The sequence below is a fragment of the Balaenoptera borealis genome (assembly GCF_965194805.1).
Source record: "Balaenoptera borealis genome assembly, chromosome: 1".
In the NCBI taxonomy this organism is placed as follows: Eukaryota; Metazoa; Chordata; class Mammalia; order Artiodactyla; family Balaenopteridae; genus Balaenoptera; species Balaenoptera borealis.
This window is the reverse complement of record NC_138860.1, coordinates 186657325-186679136: the sequence shown is the minus strand read 5'-3', so window position 1 is coordinate 186679136 and position 21812 is coordinate 186657325. Positions and strand designations below refer to the sequence as shown.

Here is a 21812-nt window from a genome sequence, read left to right as displayed (position 1 = left end):
TACCCCTTCTTTCCCACCTTGAATGTGGATGTTCCGGCTGGAAACCCAGCAGCCAACTCATCCCAGTGAGGTAACCGGCAGGAATCACAGAGCCAGGAGAAGCAGAGAGGTGCCACTTCCGTGACAGTGGAGCTGCCGTATCATCACCGGCAACTGCTTATCCCAGGACTGCTTGATAGGTAAGGAAATAACCCCCTATTTATTGAGACCGCTAGAGTTGGATTTATTGGCATATTATTTGCAGCTGACACAGTAATGAATGCCATGCCTTTGAAGGAGATCCCGTGGTTAGTAACGTGTAGGCAGAGAAAACAGTGTGGCCGTGATCACGGTTTGGAGTTAAAGCAGAGAGGAGGAAACCCAAGGGAAAACTGAGCTATCTCCAAAAGGGAGGTAGCAGAAATCCAGGAGCGCGTGGCGAAGGAGGCTTCGGGTGGGGAGGGCTCCTCCCGGCGCGGTTCCCGCGCGGCCCCGCCCCGGTCCCGCCTCCCCGGCCACACATTTACCTCCCGGGTCCCCACCGCCCACCGCCAGTGCCGCCCCAGCCCCGCCATGCCCGCCGACCTCAGCGGCACCTGGAACCTGCTCAGCAGCGACAACTTGGAGGGCTACATGCTGGCCCTAGGTAGGGCCGGGGGGCCGTGCGGGGGCCTCGGGCTCCGGCCGCGCGTCCGGCTCAGGGCGGAGGAGGCCGGGCTGGCCTGTGGGTCAGTCTCCCTGTCTCCCCTCACCCTCGTCCGTCCGTCCGTCCGTCCCCCCGTCTGCCTGAGTATCCGCCGGTTCCCCCGCTTCCCCACACCCCCGTCCATCCTCCGTCTCGCTGTCCGTCCGTCTGACCGTCGGTCTCCCACCCTCGTCCGTCTGTCAGTCCTCCAGTCGGTCTGCTGTCCCCCATCCTTCGGTCTCCCCCATCCCCTTGCCCGCCACCCGCCTGCCCATGTCCCGGTCCCTCCCGTCCTCCCTCCTGTCCGCCGTCCGCCCACCCGCTCCCCGTCCTTTCTCCCCTGTCCGCGAGTCTCTCTGCGTGTCCTTCTGTCTGTCCGCCGGTGCCCCGTGCGTCTCTACCCCGCGGCCGAGGCTCCTGTCCTATCGCGGACTTCCAAGCAGGCGGGGGCGCGGGTGGCATGGGCCCACCTCGCTGGGAGGCTCGGGGACACGATGGGGGTCCACCCGGGTGAGGGGGCGCCCCGGCCCGAAGCCCCTCCCGGGAGAACCTCGCTGCGCAGCCGCTTTAACGCGAGGCTCCGGGCGGCGGCTCTGGGATTCCGCGAGTCCAGTGGCGGTCCCGGGGAGGTCCCGGCCGGCAGCACCGGCATCACCTGGAGCTGGTCCGGGACGCGGATTCGCGGGCCCCAGAGGACCTTCCCCAGCCGGTCTCCGGCCGCGCCCGCGCCCCCACGTGACTCTGGTGCCCGGTGGAGTTCGGGAGCTACGTTTGAAATCTTTACTTTTCTGGCTTCTCCTAACCTCGAGGGCTTGAGGGGGGTCAAGAAACCCAGACCCCTTCGAGGCCACTACCCCGTCCCCCCCACCCCGGGGCCCAATTCCAGCCGGAAGGACTGTGGGTGGGCGCCTGGAGGGGTCGCTTCCACCGCCCCCTGCCCGGCTTGGGCTCCGGCGCTCTAGGCTCGGAGGGAAGGGAACGCGGGGTCCTCCAGGGTGCGTAGCGGGGCGGCGGGGCCCCCGCCAATGACCTTGCTTCCCAGAGGGCCTCAAGAGTTTATTTCCTGCCGGGACTGTAGAACGCCTCCCTTCCGTACCGATTCTTAGTTCGTCCTGCCCTTAGTTTAATTCTTCAGACTTGATGGTTCAGAGTAAGTTCACACCTACTCTGTGCCAAGCACTTTCGCCTAAATGACACCCATCAGGGGCACTATTGACAGCTGGGCCAGAGTTGCTGGGAGTCTAGGGGGCTGGGGGCTGCTCTGGCTCGCCTCCTCATTATCTGACCTGGGCCTCAGTTTCTCCATCTGTAAACTGAGAGCGGGGGGGGGGGGGTCCATTTTTTTTTCTTTTTTCTTTTAATTGTGCTAAAATAAATATAACATAAAATCGGCCATTTTAACCACTTTGAAACGTACGGTTCTGAGGCTCCCCTGTGTTTTTAAGATCTCCCAGCCTATGGTAAGATTCTCCCCTCCCTTTCTCACACTAAGTAGGGAAGTCTGGAACTTCTCAAGCTAAATCTGATTCATACTGACACAAAACCTCATAGGCAAGGAAAAAGTATTTTTCCTCTACCCATTTTAGGTTCATTGGCTGGGGGCCCTGTAAATTAGACTAAAAAAGACAGAGTAGGGACTTCCCTGGTGGCCCAGTGGTTAAGAATCCGCCTGCCATTGCAGGGGAGATGGGTGCAAGCCCTGGTCCGGGAAGATCCCACAAGCCGCGGAGCAGCTAAGCCCTGTGCACCACAACTACTGAGCCTGCGCTCTAGAGCCCGCATGCCACAACTACTGAAGCCCGCGTGCCACAACTACTGAAGCCCGAGTGCCTAGAGCCCGTGCTCTGCAACAAGAGAAACCACCACAATGAGAAGCACGAGCACTGCAACGAAGACCCAACACAGCCAAAAATTAATTAATTAATTAATTAATTTTTTAAAAAAAGAGTAACAAGACACAAACAAAGAGAAGTTTGTTAGCACATGCACGGTGAATACACACAGGAACATTCAGTGATGAGCATCTCAGAGTGGTTAGAACTTGGTTATGTGGCATCTTAGCAAAGAGTAATAATTTTGTAGAGAAGTGCCAAGACAAAGAAAAGGGCTTTGACTTTCTAGGGGTGGCAAATTGTGGGAAGATAAATACATGGAGGAACTAATGGAAAATGAGAGCTAGTTAGTAAAGTTTATTATGTAAATTCTGATGCCATCTCTAGGCTGATAGGAATCTAGTGTTGTCTCCCTAACTTCTGTCCAACCTGATACAGAGGCGGGGGGGGGGGGGGGGGACACACATTTACACAGTTATGTCCTGCTTCTGGGGGAAGGGCAGAGAGTTTTTCTTCTATCTGCTTCCCAATCGTCTTCATTTCAAAATAGTCAGTATGACAAAGTGGCATATCTGAGGGTGGCATATTCTGCTACCCTTCACCTGAATCTCATTTCCTCTCTTTCCCATTCATAAGAAGGAATTAATGATGATTTTTCCCAAAGGCAGTAAATCCTGATAATGTTCTTATCTCCTCACCCCCAAATTAGTGGCGACATGTGACCATAAGTGCTTTCTTCCCTGGTTTCTCTGGCTAGTATCTGGCTTCTTTATGGAAGATAAAGTGCTAAAGATTGGGAGATGGCTTTGAATTTTGCCTTGCTATGCTTTCTCTTTAACCATTTCCATGGCTGGCATTTATTTATTTATTTATTTGGCTGCGTTGGGTCCGTTGCGGCATGCGGGATCTTTCGTTGTGGTGCGGGCTCTTCGTTGCAGCACACAGGCGTCTCTCTAGTTGTGGCATGCAGGTTTTCTCTCTCTAGTTGTGGCGCACAGGCTCCAGAGGGCCTGGGCTTTGTAGTTTGCAGCAGGAGGCCTCTCTAGCTGAGGCGCTCGAACTCAGTAGTTGCAGCGTGCGGGCTTACTTGCCCCGTGGCATGTGGGATCTTAGTTCACCGACCAGGGATTGACCCACGTCCCCAGCATTGGAAGGTGGATTCTTTACCACTGGACCACCAGGGAAGGCCCTCCATGGCTTTTAGAGCAAATTTCTTAGAGAAGAAAACAGGGAATGGAGTCAGAGTCAACCTTTCAAGTGTGCAAAGACATCTTTTGTTAAGCCTGTCACGTACCGCAAAGCAGCCTTCTGAGTGTTGTAATTAGTGTTTTTCAAATGTGTATTCATGGAATCCTTCACCTGTCCCCAGTACTGTCCTGCTTTTCTTATGCTCTGCTATGACCCCTTGTTTGATACTTTCTTTTTCGTGGTTTCAGTAGAAGCTTATCAATTATCTGCCACTGTATTAGATCCTAGAGGCCAACAGAGGCTATTTATTTACATTAGCTATATTCATTTATCATCCAACCCACTTCACAAAGGATTAAGCCGTGGAATATTGAGTCAATATCCTGCCTCACTACTCCTTTTTTTACATTTGGTTCAGGTTCCAGAAAGATACTAGATCCAGACAACAAATGAACTCTTATTTGCAGTCTGTTTCCCAAAAGAAATATAAGTGTGCTAAGGATGCTGGAGTAGAGGCTAGTTAGTATAACAGAGCATCAAACTGGAAACCCAGATAACTAGCCGCCGATTGTTGGTAATAGAATCAAAGTCATATAACCTCTGAGTTCATTTAGATGCCTCATCTGTTAGAGGTGGTTGGATCAGATTTGATATTCTAAAGAGTGTCTAAAATACAAACCAAGGGATCTCTTAGTGTTACCTGAAAACTGGGTTCGCCTCTTGGTGGGTGACCAAGCCAAAGATCAGGAGAAGAAAGGATTTATTATTTCTTGCAGCAAGTAAGGACAACACTGCGGGTCTTTCCCAAAGCAGTGTCTCCCTGAATAGCAAAATTGGTGAAGTTTTAAGCTAAGGGTATATGCATATTCATGAAGGGGTTTGAGCAGAGGAGAATTCAGCATAGAATTGGGCAGAGTCCAAGCTTTAGTTGATTCACCTCAGGAGGGTCAACACCATCATTCCATCCTCCACCTGGGTGGGGGTCTTAGTTCCTGTGGAACTAAGACTGTATCAGATTGTTCTGTATATTCCTTGAGGAGGAATTGTTACCAAACTCAGGTTCAGCTTCTCCTGCTCAAAAGCCAATACTAAAGAGGCAACTGTTGGTAGAAAGGGAAGTTGCTTTAATCAGAAAAGCTGGCAATCTGGGGAGAACGTGGACTCATGTCCCAAAACCAACTCCAAAGATTATGCTCAGCCATGAAAGTTTTTAAAGGGAAAAAGGTGGGGAAAATCTCAGTTAATTATTCAGGTAGGAGGTCAGATTCTTCATCATTTTTCCATTGCTTGCAAACCTGCTGACTTCTCCTGATCTTCCTTTGGATGCTATTTTGCCTGTGTGGTCTGCCTGTAAATTTGCTCAGGGAGTTGCTGGGGGTAGAAAACTAGTCATTCTTTACTTAATTCTTCATTCCTACTTCTTTTAATCTAGGGAAAGAATCAACAGGTTAGGCAAGGCATTGTGAACATTTAGTAGAGCATAAGTCAGGAGTTAGGTTAAATGTTACCTAGTGATCTCATTGTCATAATTAAGGTTTAAGGGGAACAGAAATAGGCAAGCAGGAAAGGGACAAAATAGCTGCTTACAGAAGTAGGACTCTGTTTTATTGCTGAGCTATTTTTTCTTGACTGCTTTTCCTTTGTTCCTGAATTACTAAGACCTGCTCAAGGGCACTCAATATGGCCAGGTTTAGATCACAAAAAGTCTAGGCCATGGGACTTCCCTGGCGGTCCAGTGATTAAGACTCTGTGCTTCCAATGCAGGGGGCGTGGGTTCAATCCCTGGGGAACTAAGACCCCACATACCACATGGCATGGCCAAAAACTAAAATAAAATAAAATAAAAATAAAAGGCAACACCAAAAAAATAAAAATAAAAATGGCAAGGCTAAAAATGGTTTCTCTTATGTCAAGAAAGCCATGCCTGGTTCTCTTTCTCTGGGGGACCCCCTAACCTATCTGCTTACATTAGCATTTTATACAATAGCTGAAATCAGCCTGAAACCTATTGCCAGTTGCCAAAAACCTGGGAAGAAAATGATTTGGCACACATGGCTATTTGTGCGGCAAACACTCTCTTCTGCCTTCCACGTGTAAAAACATAGACTCCAGGGTCAATGCATTTTTCCTGGGCAAAATAGGAGCGCAGATCCAGATGATTGTAGGGTCTTGTTACTCAAGGACCAGCAGAACTCCTTAGAATGCAGACACTTGTGCCTCATCCCAGATCCTGGATCTATGGAATCAGAATCTGCATTCAACCAGATTCTTAGGTGATTCTGAAACTGAGTAGAATCCTGTGGGGCCCTCATGGGTACAAATCCTTTCTGTGTCCCTCCTTTCTTATTTGTAGGAAGTAGGCTTCATTCAGTTTCCTTGACCTTCCCTGAGTTCCAAAGATCAGATTCAAGTTGCTTATCAGGGAAAGGAGGGAATGCAGAAACAAAGGAGGAGCAGTCAAGAAACAATAGTGCAGCCTTGGGGCAGGGTCCTTGTTCCTCCTCAAGAAACATACATAACAATACCTTTGAGTTCTCATGCAGGAACTAAGGTCTCCACCCAGGTGGAGGATGGTAACTTCAGACTGAGCACAAGATTCCTAGAACACCACCCTGAAAGTCTGCACACAGTGGAAGATAGCAGACTCTGACCCCCTCCCCAAATGATTCTCCCTTTAAAAATGTTTATGGTTGTTTTTTTTTAAATAAATTTATTTATTTATTTTTGGCTGCACTTGGTCTTCGTTGCTGCACACGGGCTTTCTCTAGTTGGGCTTTCTCTAGTTGCGGCGAGCAGGGGCTACTCTTCTTTGTGGTGTGCAGTCTTCCCATTGCGGTGGCTTCTATTGTTGCGGAGCACGGGCTCTAGGCACGCAGGCTTCAGTGGTTGTGGCATGCGGGCTCAGTAGTTGTCGCTCACAACCTCTAGAGTGCAAGTTCACTCTAGTTGTGAGTAGTTGTGGTGCACGGGCTTAGTTGCTCTGCGGCATGTGGGATCTTCCCGGACCAGGGCTCGAACCCGTGTCCCCTGCATTGGCAGGCAGATTCTTAACCACTGCGCCACGAGGGAAGTCCCCCAGCATCTCTTTTGAGGGGAAAAATTACTCCTTTCTGACTAGGGCTGATCCTGCAACTCCCCAACATGGCTCTGATACTGCTCTTTCCTAGCTTCTGCCAAATTGCAGGGAGAAGAAAGGCAATTTGTCCTTTTGACATCGAAGAAAGTTTGCTTGGGTTCTAAAGTCTGGAGGAGCTAGCTCTGGATCTGGGAGTTCTTGGTGGACCCCACAATAGCAAAGGAAGACCCAAGGTGTGAAGCTCTAGGCAGGAAAGAACGCTGTGCTAATGCCTGCAAGGGCTTGACCGGTCTTGTCTGGACTCCCCTTTAATCTCATGAACATGAGAAGGCAGGGATGTTACCAGCTTGTCCAAGGTCACCACATAAACTGGATTTAAAACCAGTATCTCTTGGCTCCAAGACCCACATTGCCTCAAGATTAGAAATGGCTTTGGGATGAAGGGTTAATGTGAACAGATGAAGTTTAGAAAAGTATATGTTGTGTTGGCCTCTTTGAGATCCTGCCCTAAAATGTGTATGCTCACACACATCCTTGTAATAGGATGTGCATCGTTTAGATCGTCTCTTCCGCCTGCTGGAATGTCTTATTTCCTACTATAAAATCTAATGGTGGGGCTTCCCTGGTGGCGCAGTGGTTGAGAGTCTGCCTGCCAATGCAGGGGAAACGGGTTCGAGCCCTGGTCTGGGAAGATCCCACATGCCGCGGAGCAACTGGGCCCGTGAGCCACAATTACTGAGCCTGCGCGTCTGGAGCCTGTGCTCCGCAACGAGAGGCCGCGACAGTGAGAGGCCCGCACACCGCGATGAAGAGTGGCCCCTGCTTGCGGCAATTAGAGAAAGCCCTCGCACAGAAACGAAGACCCAACACAGCCAATAAATAAATACATAAAATAAATTTAAAAAAAAAATCTAATGGTGTGGAAAAGCATGGTTTGACCTAGACAAAAGCCTTATGGGCACTAAAGCCATTTGGCCACTGAGGTCATGGTAAGTGTAGACCTGGCAGAAAATGACCAGAACTTAAGCTAATTTAAATTTTGATCTTTAAAAAGGCCAGCCTTGCAACTGCAAATCTGTTAAGTGACAATCTTACAGTGTGGTAGTGAAACCGAGTGGGGCCTGCGCACGGAGGCCTTCTTTTGTCCACCATTTCTTCTTCTTTTTAAAAAATATTTATTTATTTATTTGGCTGTGTCGGGTCTTAGTTGCGGCATGCAGGATCTTTTGTTGCGGCACAGGCTTCTCTAGTGGCGGCGTGCGGGCTCCTCTCTAGTTGTGGTGCGTGGGCTTAGATGCCCCACAGCATGTGGGATCTTATTTCCCCAACCAGGAATCAAACCTGAGCCCCCTGCATTGGAAGGCAGATTCTTAACCACTGGACCACCAGGGAAGTCCCTGTCCACCGGTTTTTTAAATTAATTAATTAATTTATTTATTTATTTTTGGCTGTGTTGGGTCTTCGCTGCTACGCGTGGGCTTTCTCTAGTTGCAGCGAGCAGGGGCTACTCTTCATTGTGGTGCGCGGGCTTCTCATTGCGGTGCTTCTCTTCTTGCGGAGCATGGGCTCTAGGGCGGGTGGGCTTCAGTAGTTGTGTCTTGCGGGCTCTAGAGCACAGGCTCAGTAGCTGTGGCGCATGCTCTTAACTAAGAGCTCCGCGGCCTGTGGGATCTTCCTGGGTCAGGGCTCGCACCCGTGTCCCCTGCGTTGGCAGGCGGATTCCACTGCGCCACCAGCGAAGTCCGTGTCCACCATTTCTTGTAGGCAAGACTCCAGCCTCCATGACCTTCCCTGAGTTCCAAAGCACAGATTCAAAAAGTTGCTAGTCAAGGGAGGAGCAGCCAAGAAACCACCTGAGGCGAGATTACAGGGACCAGAGAAGCTCGTTAAGATGAGGAGACGACCACCTGAGATGAGGTTAAGCAAGTACAAGCCCTGCTCACACCCTAATCTTGTCAGAGACTTCCCCGCCTTTGAACCACTGTTATAAAACCCTTCATCAAATCCTCTGGGGTTGGGACACAGTTTTTCGAGGCCAGAGCCCGCTGTGTGCCCCTTTGCCTGGCAAAGCAATAAAGCTCTCCTGTTCTACTTCACCCAAAACTCTGTCTCCGGGATTTGATTAGGCACCGGTGCACGGAGAGGCCGAGCTTTCAGTAACAGTAGTACTAATTATAAATTTACTAGCAACAAATCATCTCACTGATGGTAAAAGCATAACTGATGTAAAGTAATTATCTAAAGTTTGGATTCTTGTTTGTTTGGGGTTTTTTTGTTATTTTTTAATTTATTTATTTTTGGCTGTGTTGGGTCTTCCTTGCTGCGCGCGGGCTTTCTCTAGTTGCGGTGAGCAGGGGCTACTCTTCGTTGAGGTTCGCAGGCTTCTCATTGCAGTGGCTTCTCTTGTGGAGCATGAGCTCTAGGCGGGTGGGCTTCAGTAGTTGTGGCACGCAGGCTCAGTAGTTGTGGCTCTCGGGCTCTAGAGCGCAGGCTCAGTAGTTGGGGCGCACGGACTTAGTTGCTCTGCGGCATGTGGGATCTTCCCGGACCAGGGCTCGAACCCGTGTCCCCTGCATTAGCAGGCGGATTCTTAACCACTGCACCACCAGGGAAGCCCTCTTGTTTGTTTTTGTTCCACATACAGAATAAGGTTTAAGGAAAGTCCGTGATAAGTATTTTAAATTTGGCTTGGTCATTTTAATAATCGGATAAATATTTTAAGGGTTTAGCCTCAATGTTTAAACATTGCTGAAAACAAGTAAAGACTGGATCATTTGCATTTCGTGCTAAAAACTTGAGCTCTAGGTTAAAAAAACTTGAAAACAAATTTTATTGAAGTATAGTTGATTTACAATGTTGTGTTGATTTCTGCTGTAAAACAGTGATTGAGTTATATGTATGTATTCTTTTTCATATTCTTTTCCATTATGGTTTATCACAGGTTATTGAATATAGTTCCCTGTGCTATACAGTAGGACCTTGTTGTTTATCCATCCTATATATAATAGCTTGCATCTGCTAATCCCAAGCTCCCAATCCTTCCCTCCCCCACTCCACCCCTTTTGCCAGCCACAAGAGAGGTGTGAGTCTATGTCTGTGAGTCTGTTTCTGTTTCGTAGATATTTATATTTTAGATTCCACGTATAAGTGATATCATATGGTGTCTTTCTCTTTCTGACTTACTTCACTTAGTATGATAATCTCTAGGTCCATCCATGTTGCTGCAAATGGCATTATTTCATTCTAAAACATTTACACTATCATTGAGCTTAAAAATGGGTGGGACTGGGAATTCCTTGGCAGTCCAGTGGTTAGGACTCCGCGCTGTCACTGCCCAGGTTCAATCCCTGGTCACGGAACCAGGATCCCGCAAGCCGCGTGGCAAGGCCAAAAAAAGAAAAATTTTTTAAGAAGACAAAAGGAATGGGTGGGGGCTAATGAGATGCTGAAGGACCCCTACTCGGGGCTTGGCCACGTTTTCTAGGCTGGAAATGGAAGTATGAGGCGCCCGGCCCTGGGAAGCACAGCTAACCCCAAGTGGCAGTCGTGTCAGGAAAAACCGAATCTGTTAGGGAAACAAATTAAAACAGGGGTCAACTCTGGGACCAAGCTACCTGCAATGAGGTACGTAAGTCTCTGAAATGAAGATTCCTAAAACTTTATTATACATAATAGGACAATCCCTAAATAGGAGCACCATGCCCTGTGACTCATAGAATTGTCCAGGGTGACGGGCCAGCATATAGCTGTGGCTGCCTGATCAGGTCAGATCGTGTCACCTGCTCTAAACATTCCGGTGGCTCCCATCTGACTCCATCTTGCTCTGGGTTAAAGTCCGATGGTCCTTATTGTCCCCTCGCATCTCATCTCTAGGTCCCCTCCTCCTCCTCATTCCCCATCATTCTGCTCCGGCCACCCCAGGCTCCTGGGTGTTCCTGAGACCATCCTGCACGCCCTTCCTGGGATCCTTGTGACCTCTGTCTTACACTTCTTTCCCCCCAGATCTGCACAGCTTACAGCTCACTTCGTCATCTCCCTCAGCTCTGGCTGAAATGGCACTTGGCTTCCCTATTTAAAATAGCAACCCTGTTTGGGTTATTTGTATGGAAATATGTTAATATAAATGTTTCAGACATTACATGAAATTTCTAAAAATCTTATATGTTCTGGTATAATGTTATAAGTCATAATTCTAGTTATTACTTTAAAATGTATTTAAAAAAAAATAGCAACCCTGTGTCCTCAAGTCCATTCTCTACATCTGCGTCTTTATTCCTGTCCTGCCCCTAGCTGGGATGAAGTGAGAGAGTGACATGGACTTATATATACTACTAAATGTAAAATAGATAGCTAGTGGGAAGCAGCCGCATAGCACAGGGAGATCAGCTGGGTTCTTTGTGACCACCTAGAGGGGTGGGATAGGGAGAGTGGGAGGGAGACACAAGAGGGAGGGGATATGGGGATATATGTATACATATAGCTGATTCACTTTGTTATAAAGCAGAAACTAACACACAATTGTAAAACAATTACACTCCAATAAAGATGTTAAAAATAAATAAATAAATAAATAAATAAATAAATAAATAAAATAAAATAGCAACCCTTACCTCTAGTACATAATGGGTTGAAAGCCACTTAATGGGAGCTGTCTATACCAAAACGCTGATCGTTTCAGCATTCCATGTTTCAGTGTGTGACTCTTTTTTAAAGCTTATTAAAGATTTCTCAATGTATAGTAGTATTTGCATGATTACAGTGTTTTTTTGAGGTGCTTTTTTCCCTCTTTTTTCGTTTTAATTTTTTTCTTTTTTTTCTTGTTTTAATTTTTAAAATTAAAAAATTTTTTTTAAATTATTAATTTTTTGTTTGGCTGCACCACACAGCTTGCGGGATCTTAGTTCCCCGACCAGGGATCGAACCCAGGCTCTTGGCAGTGAAAGCGCCGAGTCCTAACCACTGAACTGCCAGGGAATTCCCTATTTGTTTTTCTTTTTTGTTAGAGGTGCTTTGTTTTGTTTTGTTTTTTCCCCAGCGTTCAGAAACTGTTCAAATGCTGTCTTAATTGGAAGTGTAAATGTATAAAGCAGAAAAAGGCAGCATCGCTGTGACTGAGGCTGGATTGTGGCCTGAGCCCAGCCCCCTTGGCTTCCTCGTCCTCTTGTCAACCTCTGAGGGGATTCCCAGAACTGTCTCTGCCATGCCCAGCTTCAAATCCATCACCTAACACACAGCCAGCCAAATGAACTTTCCCTGAAAGCTGTTCAAGATTTTTTAAAAAAATTTTATTTATTTATTTATTTATTTATTTTTGGCTGTGTTGGGTCTTCGTTTCTGTGCGAGGGCTTTCTCTAGTTGCGGCAAGTGGGGGCCACTCTTCATCGCAGTGCGCGGGCCTCTCACTATCGCGGCCTCTCTTGTTGCGGAACACAGGCTCCAGTCGCGCAGGCTCAGTAGTTGTGGGTCACGGGCCCAGTTGCTCTGCGGCATGTGGGATCTTCCCAGACCAGGACTGAAACCCGTGTTCCCTGCATTGGCAGGCAGATTCTCAACCACTGCGCCACCAGGAAGCCCTGTTCAAGATTTTTAATCAGCCTCTGGAAGGAGATTTGCCAGGATAGCTGACCCTGTAGATCCAATTTTGTCAGGAAACGATGCTGAAGTTGTAAAAGCAACACTAGCCATCAAATGCAATGATTTTGAGGACAGCTGCCAAGTTCTTAGCTTTTGCATCTCAAGGAAATGTTGAAATGTCTTCTTTTCTTTCTAAAAAATTATTTTTAAGATATTGACTTTGCCACTCGTAAGATAGCCAAGCTGCTGAAACCACAGAAAGTGATTGAGCAGAATGGGGATTCTTTTACCATCCACACAAACAGCAGCTTCAGGAACTACCTTGTGAAATTTAAAGTTGGAGAAGAATTTGATGAGGATAACAAAGGCCTGGATAACAGAAAATGCAAGGTAAAAATTAAAGTAATGACACAGGCTTTTAGTTTTGCAAGGTTACCTTGGCACCTTCCCTAGTAATACCTGAGGATGTTGCTAGAGCACACCAGTATTTTCTCCCATCCCTCATGCAGAGCTTGGTCATCTGGGACAATGACAGACTCACCTGTGTGCAGAAGGGGGAAAAGAAGAACAGAGGCTGGACCCATTGGATTGAAGGGGACCAACTCTACCTGGTACTCGCCCTGTTTTGTCTTTTTTTAAATTTTATTGATGTATAGTTGATTTACAATGTGTTAATTTCTGCTGTGCAGCAAAGTGACTCAGTTATATATATTCTTTTTTATATTCTTTTCTATCATGGTTTATCTCAGGACATTGAGTATAGTTCCCTGTGCCATCCAGTAGGACCTTGTGGTCCATCCATTCTATATGTAATAGTTTGCATCTACTAACCCCAAACTCCCAGTCCATCCCTTCCCTCCCCCCGCCCTTGGCAACCACAAGTCTGGTCTCTATGTCTGTGAGTTTTTTTGTGCTTCAAAAGTAGGTTCATTTGTGTCATATTTTAGATTCCACATATGAGTGATATCATATGATATTTGTTTTTCTCTGTCTGACTTACTTCACTTAGTATGATAATCTGTAGTTGCATCCATGTTGCTGCAAATGGCATTATTTTGTTCTTTTTTATGGCTGAGTAGTATTCCATTGTGTGTGTGTGTGTGTGTGTGTGTGTGTCATATCTTCTTTATCCATTCATCTGTCAATGGACATTTAGATTGTTTCCATGTCTTGCCTATTGTGAATAATGCTGCTATGAACATAGGGGTGCATGTATCTTTTTGAATTATAGTTTTGTCTGGGTATATGCTGAAGAGTGGGATTGCTGGATCATATGGTAATTCTTTTTTTTTGTATTTATTAATTTATTATTATTTTTTTTTATATACAGCAGGTTCTTATTATCCATTTTATACATATCAGTGTATACATGTCAATCCCAATCTCCCAATTCATTTCACCCCACCCCCACCCCCACCCCTGCTTTCCCCCCTTGGTGTCCATACGTTTGTTCTCTGTATCTGTGTCTCAACTTCTGCCTTGCAAACCAGTTCAACTGTACCATTTTTCTAGATTCCACACATATGCGTTAATATATATTTGTTTTTCTCTTTCTCACTTGCTTCACAGTCTCTAGGCCCATCCACATCTCTACAAATGACCCAATTTTGTTCCTTTTCATGGCTGAGTAATATTCCATTGTGTATATGTACCACATCTCCTTTATCCATTCATCTGTCGATGGGCATTTAGGTTGCTTCCATGACGTGGCTATTGTAAACAGTGCTGCAGTGAACACTGGGGTGCATGTGTCTTTTTGAATTGTGGTTTTCTCTGGGTATATGCCCAGTAGTGGGATTGCTGAGTCATATGATAATTCTATTTTTAGTTTTTTTAAGGAACCTGCAAACTGTTCTCCATAGTGGCTGCACCAATTGACATTCCCACCAACAGTGTAAGAGGGTTCCCTTTTCTCCACACCCTCTCCAGCATATGTTGTTTTTAGACTTTTTAATGATGGTTATTCTGACTGGTGTGAGCTGGTACCTCATTGTGGTTTTGATTTGCATTTCTCTAATAATTAGTGATGTTGAGCATCCTTTCATGTGCCTATTGGCCATTTGTATGTCTTCTTTGGAGAAATGTATATTTAGGTCTTCTGCCCATTATTTTGATTGGGTTGTTTGTATTTTCTTGTTCAGTGTTCTTATTTTTGATGAGATTATTAAAGAAAATGTTAAACAGGAAACCATGACCAGCAATCCTACCATCCCGACTCACTGTTTTCAATTTGGTATCTTACCATCCAGTCTGTTAGAATATTGTGCCTTTTCATTCAATAGAAAAACATATTCCAGGTTTCTAAATAATTTCCCTATTGAATTCATCATGTATAAATTGAATACATATAATAACGTAGCAAACTGGCTGCATAATATTCCATCAGGTTCATGAACTCTCATATTAGTAAAACATTTTCTTAATTTCAATGTCCAGGAATATTTCAGGGTCTTTTCAGCTGTTTCTTAAATTCACATAAACAGACCTCTTTGCATGCATGGATTTATTCCCTTGGGAAGAATTCACAGAGAGGATCAGTGTTGTCAGAGACATCATTGCCTCCTGCTACTTTGTTGCCTTACTCGCTTCCAAAAGGGTACATCAATTTCTTATGCCACCAGCACTTCAAGACCATACAAATTATAGCTCAACCTAATCAATAATTTCTAAATATAATCTAGAGGGTATAAAATTGTACATCAAGGCTTAATTATGGCTTTTAAAATGAGAATTTCTTCCTGCCATACAGGTATGTTACAATGGCTTACATTTTTTAAAAAATTATTTATTTATTTATTTATGGCTGCATTGGGTCTTCGTTGCTGCGCGTGGGCTTTCTCTAGTTGCGGTGAGCAATTACTCTTTATTGTGGTGCGCAGGCTTCTCGTTGCAGTGGCTTCTCTTGTTGTGGAGCACAGGCTCTAGGTGCACGGGCTTCAGTAGCTGTGGCACGTGGGCTCAGCAGCTGTGGCTCGCGGGCTCTAGAGCGCAGGCTCAGTAGTTGTGGCGCACGGGCTTAGTTGCTCCACGGCATGTGGGATCTTCCCAGACCAGGGCTCGAACCCACGTCCCCTGTATTCGCAGGTGGATTCTTAACCACTGCACCACCAGGGAATCCCTGGCTTACATTTTTTGAGTGATGATTTTGTGTGTGATTACTTAGCTAAATCCTTTGAGTGCATTTTCTTACTTAGTCTTCAAGACAATCCTGTGAAAGGGACACTATTTTTCCCATTTACAAATGAAGAGATTGAGATTTTGAAATTCCCCAAGGTTGCAGAGTAGAGATTCAAATCTAAGTCTGACAAGAATGTGTGTTTTCAACTCTATGTTTTTTTAAGTCTCAACGTACATGTGAAATCTAGGTGAGATCCATGAAAACAAAATGAGAGCACTCATCTTAAAGTTGGATATGGGTGGTATTTGAGAGTCTGGGGAGTCTTTGATTACAAAGACACTGAAGATATTTTGATTCTTAGATTGACAAATCTCACACTCTTCTAGCAATAAAAACAAAGTTAAGAAACTTGCCATCACAAAAATGTAACATGAAACTACAAAGAAAACACAAATTTGTTTGAGGATTCAGATTAGTTGGCTGTAAGAAGTAATGTTCAAACTGCATGCATCCTTCTTTGGCATAGCCAAGAACTCTGCCTAAGCAGAGGATAGAAGGACCCTTGCTCTAAGGATACTCTTGGGATGATTCTTACAAGCTGTGATACAATAAAAATAAATATTTGAACAATCCTATTCACCATTGCAACAAAAAGAATAAAATATCTAGGAATAAACCTACCTAAGGAGGTAAAAGACCTGCACTCAGAAAACTGTAAGACACTGATGAAAGAAAGCAAAGATGACACAAACAGATGGAGAGATATACCATGTTCTTGGAATGGAAGAGTCAATATTGTGAAAATGACTATACTACCCAAAGCAATCTACAGATTCAATGCAATCCCTATCAAATTACCAGTGGCATTTTTTTACAGAACTAGAACAAATATCTTAAAATTTGTATGGAGACACAAAAGACCCCGAATAGCCAAAGTGGTCTTGAGGGAAAAAAACGGAGCTGGAGGAATCAGACTCCCTGACTTCAGACTATACTACAAAGCTACAGTAATCAAGACAATATGGTACTGGCACAAAAACAGAAATATAGATATATGGAACAGGATAGAAAGCCCAGAGATAAACCCATGCACCTATGGTCAACTAATCTATGACAAAGGAGGCAAGGATATACAATGGAGAAAAGACAGTCTCTTCAATAAGTGGTGTGTTGGGAAAACTGGACAGCTACGTGTAAAAGAATGAAATTAGAACACTCCCTAACACCATACACAAAAATGAACTCAAAATGGATTAGAGACCTAAATGTAAGACCAGACACTATAAAACTCTTAGCAGAAGACATAGGAAGAACACTCTTTGACATAAATCACAGCAAGATCTTTTTTGATCCACCTCCTAGAGTAATGGAAATAAAAACAAAAATAAACAAATGGGACCTAATGAAACTTAAAAGCTTTTGCACAGCAAAGGAAACTACAAACAAGGTGAAAAGACAACCCTCAGAATGGGAGAAAATATTTGCAAATGAATCAATGGACAAAGGATTAATCTCCAAAATATATAAACAGCTCATGCAGCTGAATATTAAAAAAACAAACAACCCAATCAGAAAATGGGCAGAAGACCTAAATAGACATTTCTCCAAAGAAGACATACAGATGGCCAAGAAGCACATGAAAAGCTGCTCAACATCACTAATTATTAGAGAAATGCAAATCAAAACTACAATGAGGTATCACCTCACACCAGTTAGAATGGGCATCATCAGAAAATCTACAAACAACAAATGCTGGAGAGGGTGTGGAGAAAAGGGAACCCTCTTGCACTGTTGGTGGGAATGTAAATTGATACCGCCACTATGGAGAACAGTATGGAGTGTTTTTAGTTAAAAAACTAAAAAGAGAATTGCCATATGACCCAGCAATCCCACTACTGGCATATACACTAATATGTATAAAATGGATAACTAATAAGAACCTGCTGTATAAAAAAATAAATAAGATAAAATTCAAAAATTCAAAAAAAATAGAGTATACAAAAATAAATAAATAAATAAATAAATATTTGGTCTTTGTACCTGGTTCCTAAAACCCCTGGAATCTCAGAGTAATGAGGGTGTCTTCTGTGTGCTAATGAGATGATTGGTGGCTGGGGACCCTAGATAGCTTCAGGATGGGGGCTGGTCCCAAGAAAGATCAAGGCATTATTAGAAGGCTGGAACTCTCAGCACAGCCCCTGAGCTTGGGTGAGGGAAGAGCATCTGCAGATTCAGCTAATGACCAATGGCCAATGATTTAAGCTATCATGCCTGTGTAATGAAACCTCCATAAAAACCCCTACCTAAGGGGGTTCAGAGAGCTTCCTGGTTGGTAAAGACATAGAAGTGCTGGAAGGGTAGCCCTCCTGGAGCTCTGCCCGCCCTGCCAAATGCCCCCCCGCCCCGCCCCCAGCGATACCTTCTCCTATGCATGTCTTCCGTTTGGCTCTTCCTGAGTTGCATCCTTTACATTAAATCTGTAAGTGCAAGTAAAGAGTGTTTCTGTGAGCCATTCTAGCAAAGTATTGAACCTGAGGAGGGGGTTGTGGGAATCCCCAATTTACGGTTGTTCGGTCGGAAGTATGGGTGGCCTGGGACTTGTGACTGATGTCTGAAATAAGGGCAATCTCATGAGACTAAGCCCTTGACCTGTGGGGTCTGCACTGCTCTGGTCCTCAGTGTCAGAACTGAATTAAATTCTTGGCCATCCAGCAGTGGATAAGACTCCGTGCTCCCAGTGCAGTGGGCGTGGGTTCGATCCCTGGTCAGGGAACTAGATCCCACATGCATGTCTCAACTAAGGAGCCCACATGCTGCAACTAAGGAGCCCGCCTGCCGCAACTAAGACCTGGTGCAACTAAATAAATAAATATTTTTTTAAAAAGAGAAGGAAAGATACAAGTAAAAGTGAAAATTTAAAAAAAGAAAAATTCTTGACCATCCAGTTTGGCGTCAGAGGGTTGGAGACATGGGATTGGAAAAGACACCACGTACCTGGTGTCAGAAGTGTTGTGACTAATAGTAATAGACCACATGCCAACTCATCTTCTTTCGTCTTCCCTTCCTCCCTGCCCCTAGGAAATGTTCTGTGAAGGCCAAGTGTGCAAACAAACGTTCCAGAGAGCTTGATCTGGATCCAACCGCAGAGTCCACATGAGGCAGTAGCTTAATGCTGAATTATATTCCAGAATAAACAGGTGTTGATCTGTCCTGGTTTCGTGGATGGGGCCTTGTGGTCGGAAAGATGTCACACATCCTGTACCAGAAGCCATTTGGATTGTGAGAAAACGTCTCAGCTTCAATAAACCTGTCCAATGATTATGACTTTTTCCTTCTAAATTTAGCATATCCTTATTTTCAGAAATATTTGGAAGCCTTCTAGGCACACCACTGACACACCAATGAACAAGTTTTAATTCCCGCCTTCCAGGTCTAGTGAGGAAAATGGAGGAAACAAACAGTCTGATCAGTGGTGAGAAGTATAGGCAGCTGTGAGAGCTCAGGAGGGGCAAACCTGCCATCTGGGGATGGGCAAGTGGTGGCAGGGGTCTGCGGTATTTCTGGAGGTGCTCCTTAAGCTGGGACCTGAAGCATAGGTAAGCAGGAAGCATTCTAGGCAAAAGTTGGAGGGATATTTGAAGAACTGAAAAGATTGCTATAGCTGCAACTTAGGGTGTATTGGGTGGGGTGGGGAGGGGAGAGATGGCAGGGGAAAACTGACATGACAGTCAGGGGCCCTACCATGAAGAATCTTGAATGCTAGGGTAAAGAGGTGAGATTTTTGTCCCCAAGGTAATAGGAAGATGGTGATGGGTATTAAGCAGATATGCACAATTAGGTTGGCTCAAAGGAAGTAACTGAATGCAGAGGGAAGAAAGATTGTGGCTGGGGGATGCAAATCAGGAGGCAGTTTGGAAAGCCCGGTGGAAATCACAGTGTGAGGTGACATTATTCGGGATCACCTGGAGCCCAGGTCTCAAATACGGGAAAAGGACTCCTGGGACTGGAGAGAAGTAACCAATTATTAAGGAGGCAGAATCTATAGTCCAAGGTGATGGATGAGATCTAGGGATGCTGGCAGGGGGAAGAATCAAGGGAGGTGCTCTCTTTTGTTTCAGGCTGCTATAGGAAGGGTGAGGCCCATCAGAAAGAAGGTAACACAAGCAGAAGAAGGAAGTGGAGTCAGAACTTCAGATTCTGAGATGCCTGTGCCGGGTGAAATCCAGGCTGCCAGGAGACAATGGATAGATGGGTCTGGAGACACGCACAAGTTGTTGAGCATATAAACTACACATATGGATGAGACTGTCTGGGACATTATGTTTAAAGTGAGAAGAGAGAAACCCGAGGTACAAACCCCACAGCCCCAGGACCAGAGGGGCTGGAAAAACAGGGAGGCATCAGGGAAGCAAAGGAATGAAACATTCAGGCTTGAGGGAGTGTTCAGTGCTCTCTGAGATGCCCAAGTTATCCATAAGGCGAGGTGCAGGATTTTGCCATCTTGGTGAGGATGGTTTAGAAGCACATCTGGTACTGAAGCAGCATGCGAAGCGTTTTGGAACCAGCAGAGGCGAAGGGGTACAGACAGTGAGAAGCAGAAGGGACGTGGTGGTAGTTTCAGGGAGTCTTGGAGGGGAGCAACTTGGCGAGATGGATGGAATTTATGGACCATAGAGTCTATGCCAGATGATAAGGCAAGTCAGGGAAGGACTCATGGCCACTGAGTACTCACCACGTGCTAGGCTGTAAGCTGGGCTTTAGGGATTCCGTGGACAACAGCAGAGGAAAGGTCTGCGCCTGTAGGAGCTTACCATCTGCTGGTGATGACAGAAATCTATAGGAAGTTAAAGTCTGAGTATCAGATATAGCTCTTGTTTTAAGTGTAGATGAAAAATGTGGCCTGCCATATCAGTAAACCAAGGATGTTGCAGCCATCAAGCCACCAGCCACTGCGACAGCTTCCAACTTTGCACCCTGAGGGAACCCAGGATGGAGAAAAATAGGATACTGGCCTTAGATAGCTAAAGTGCATATCAAAGGAATTATTTCAATGGGCCCAGACTCTTGCATCTTCCCATACATAGAAAAGTGCTAAATTCACTAACTTGAGATGTCTGTTTTGTTTTTTAATATTTATTTTATTTATTTTATGTATTTTTATTTATTTTTTGACTGCGTTGGGTCTCAGTTGCAGCACTCGAGCTCTTCTTTGTGGCACGTGGGCTTCTCTCTAGTTGTGGTGCACCGGCTCTGGAGTGTGTGGGCTCTGTAGTTTGAGGCATGCGGGCTGAGTAGTTGCAGCGCACGGGCTTAGTTGCTCCGCAGCATGTGGGATCTTCCCGGACCAGGTCTCAAACCTGCGTCCCCTGCACTGGAAGGCGGATTCTTTACCACTGGACCACCAGGGAAGTGCCTGTTTTTTTCTTTAACAGTAATCTTTTGATGTTCTGACTACCCGGTTTTTGTTGCAAAAACTCCTATATATTCCGGCTCCTGCCTTACCTCTTTGGAGCTATCTGAGACGCTGGCTCCTGGGCTTAAGTCCTCAGTTAAGTCTGCTGAATAAAACATAATTCTCAGCTTTTAGGTTGTGCTTTTTTTTTTTCTGTCGACATAAATAACAGAAGCCAAGTTATTAGTTTGACCTTAGAAGTGGTGACTTCGGAGTCAAATGAAGTCAGAAGACAGTTGTTGATCCAATTACATATCGTGATCCCACCAAAAAGAAAGAACACGAGATTGTTTCAGGATAGAATCAGGCAGTATGTGGATTGGCTGAGGTTGCAGACCCAGTCAGATTTGAGAATTATGTAGTGAGTAACCCAAATTGGAGGCTGTGGGCTGTGAGACCACCGCTTTTTAGAAATCTCCTAACATAACAGCATTGCTTTGGGGCAATTTGAAACAATAGGCTCTGGTGGGAAGGCAAAGTTTTATCAGCATTTATTAATTTATCCAAATATGGGGGGACTTCTCTGGCGGCCCAGTGGGTTAGGACTCGGCACTTTCACTGCCGTGGCCCTGGGTTCAGTCCCTGGTCTGGGAACTAAGATCCCACAAGCGGTGCAGTGAGGCCAAAAAACAAAACAAAACAAAACAGAAGAAAACAAACATGAAGGACCTGCTTTCCCCAGGACCATGCTAATTCCTGGAATTTAGCAGTGAAAAAAGTGAAAAATTGTTCCCTTCATGAACCAAAGGGAGGAGATAGATAATATATATGTTAAACATACAGTGGTAAGTGCTATCAAAAAAAAAAAATTAGGGAAGGGGAATAGAGAAAACAGGATGTTGCTGGTGCCCTTTTAAGCAAGATGGTTAAGAAAATCTCAGGAAAGTGTGATATTTAGTCAGAGTCAT

The 21812-nt window shown here is 45.3% G+C and overlaps 1 protein-coding gene across 1 annotated transcript; it reads left to right on the top strand.

Moving 5' to 3' along the window:
* Nucleotides 1-481: 481 nt before the first annotated feature.
* RBP7 (retinol binding protein 7) lies at nt 482-18771 on the top strand. The gene is made up of 4 exons (XM_082353275.1): nt 482-625; nt 12546-12724; nt 12844-12945; nt 18531-18771. Exons 1-4 carry the CDS (start codon nt 553-555, stop codon nt 18579-18581), a joined length of 405 nt encoding a protein of 134 aa, XP_082209401.1. The 5' UTR covers nt 482-552; the 3' UTR covers nt 18582-18771.
* Nucleotides 18772-21812: the final 3041 nt, after the last annotated feature.

Coding starts and splice junctions, on each gene's coding strand:
- RBP7 (XM_082353275.1), top strand. CDS start 553: ATGCCCGCCGACCTCAGCGGCACCTGGAACCTGCTCAGCAGCGACAAC. Junction 626..12,545: donor GGGCTACATGCTGGCCCTAG/GTAGGGCCGGGG, acceptor ATTATTTTTAAG/ATATTGACTTTGCCACTCGT. Junction 12,946..18,530: donor AAGGGGACCAACTCTACCTG/GTACTCGCCCTG, acceptor CCCTGCCCCTAG/GAAATGTTCTGTGAAGGCCA.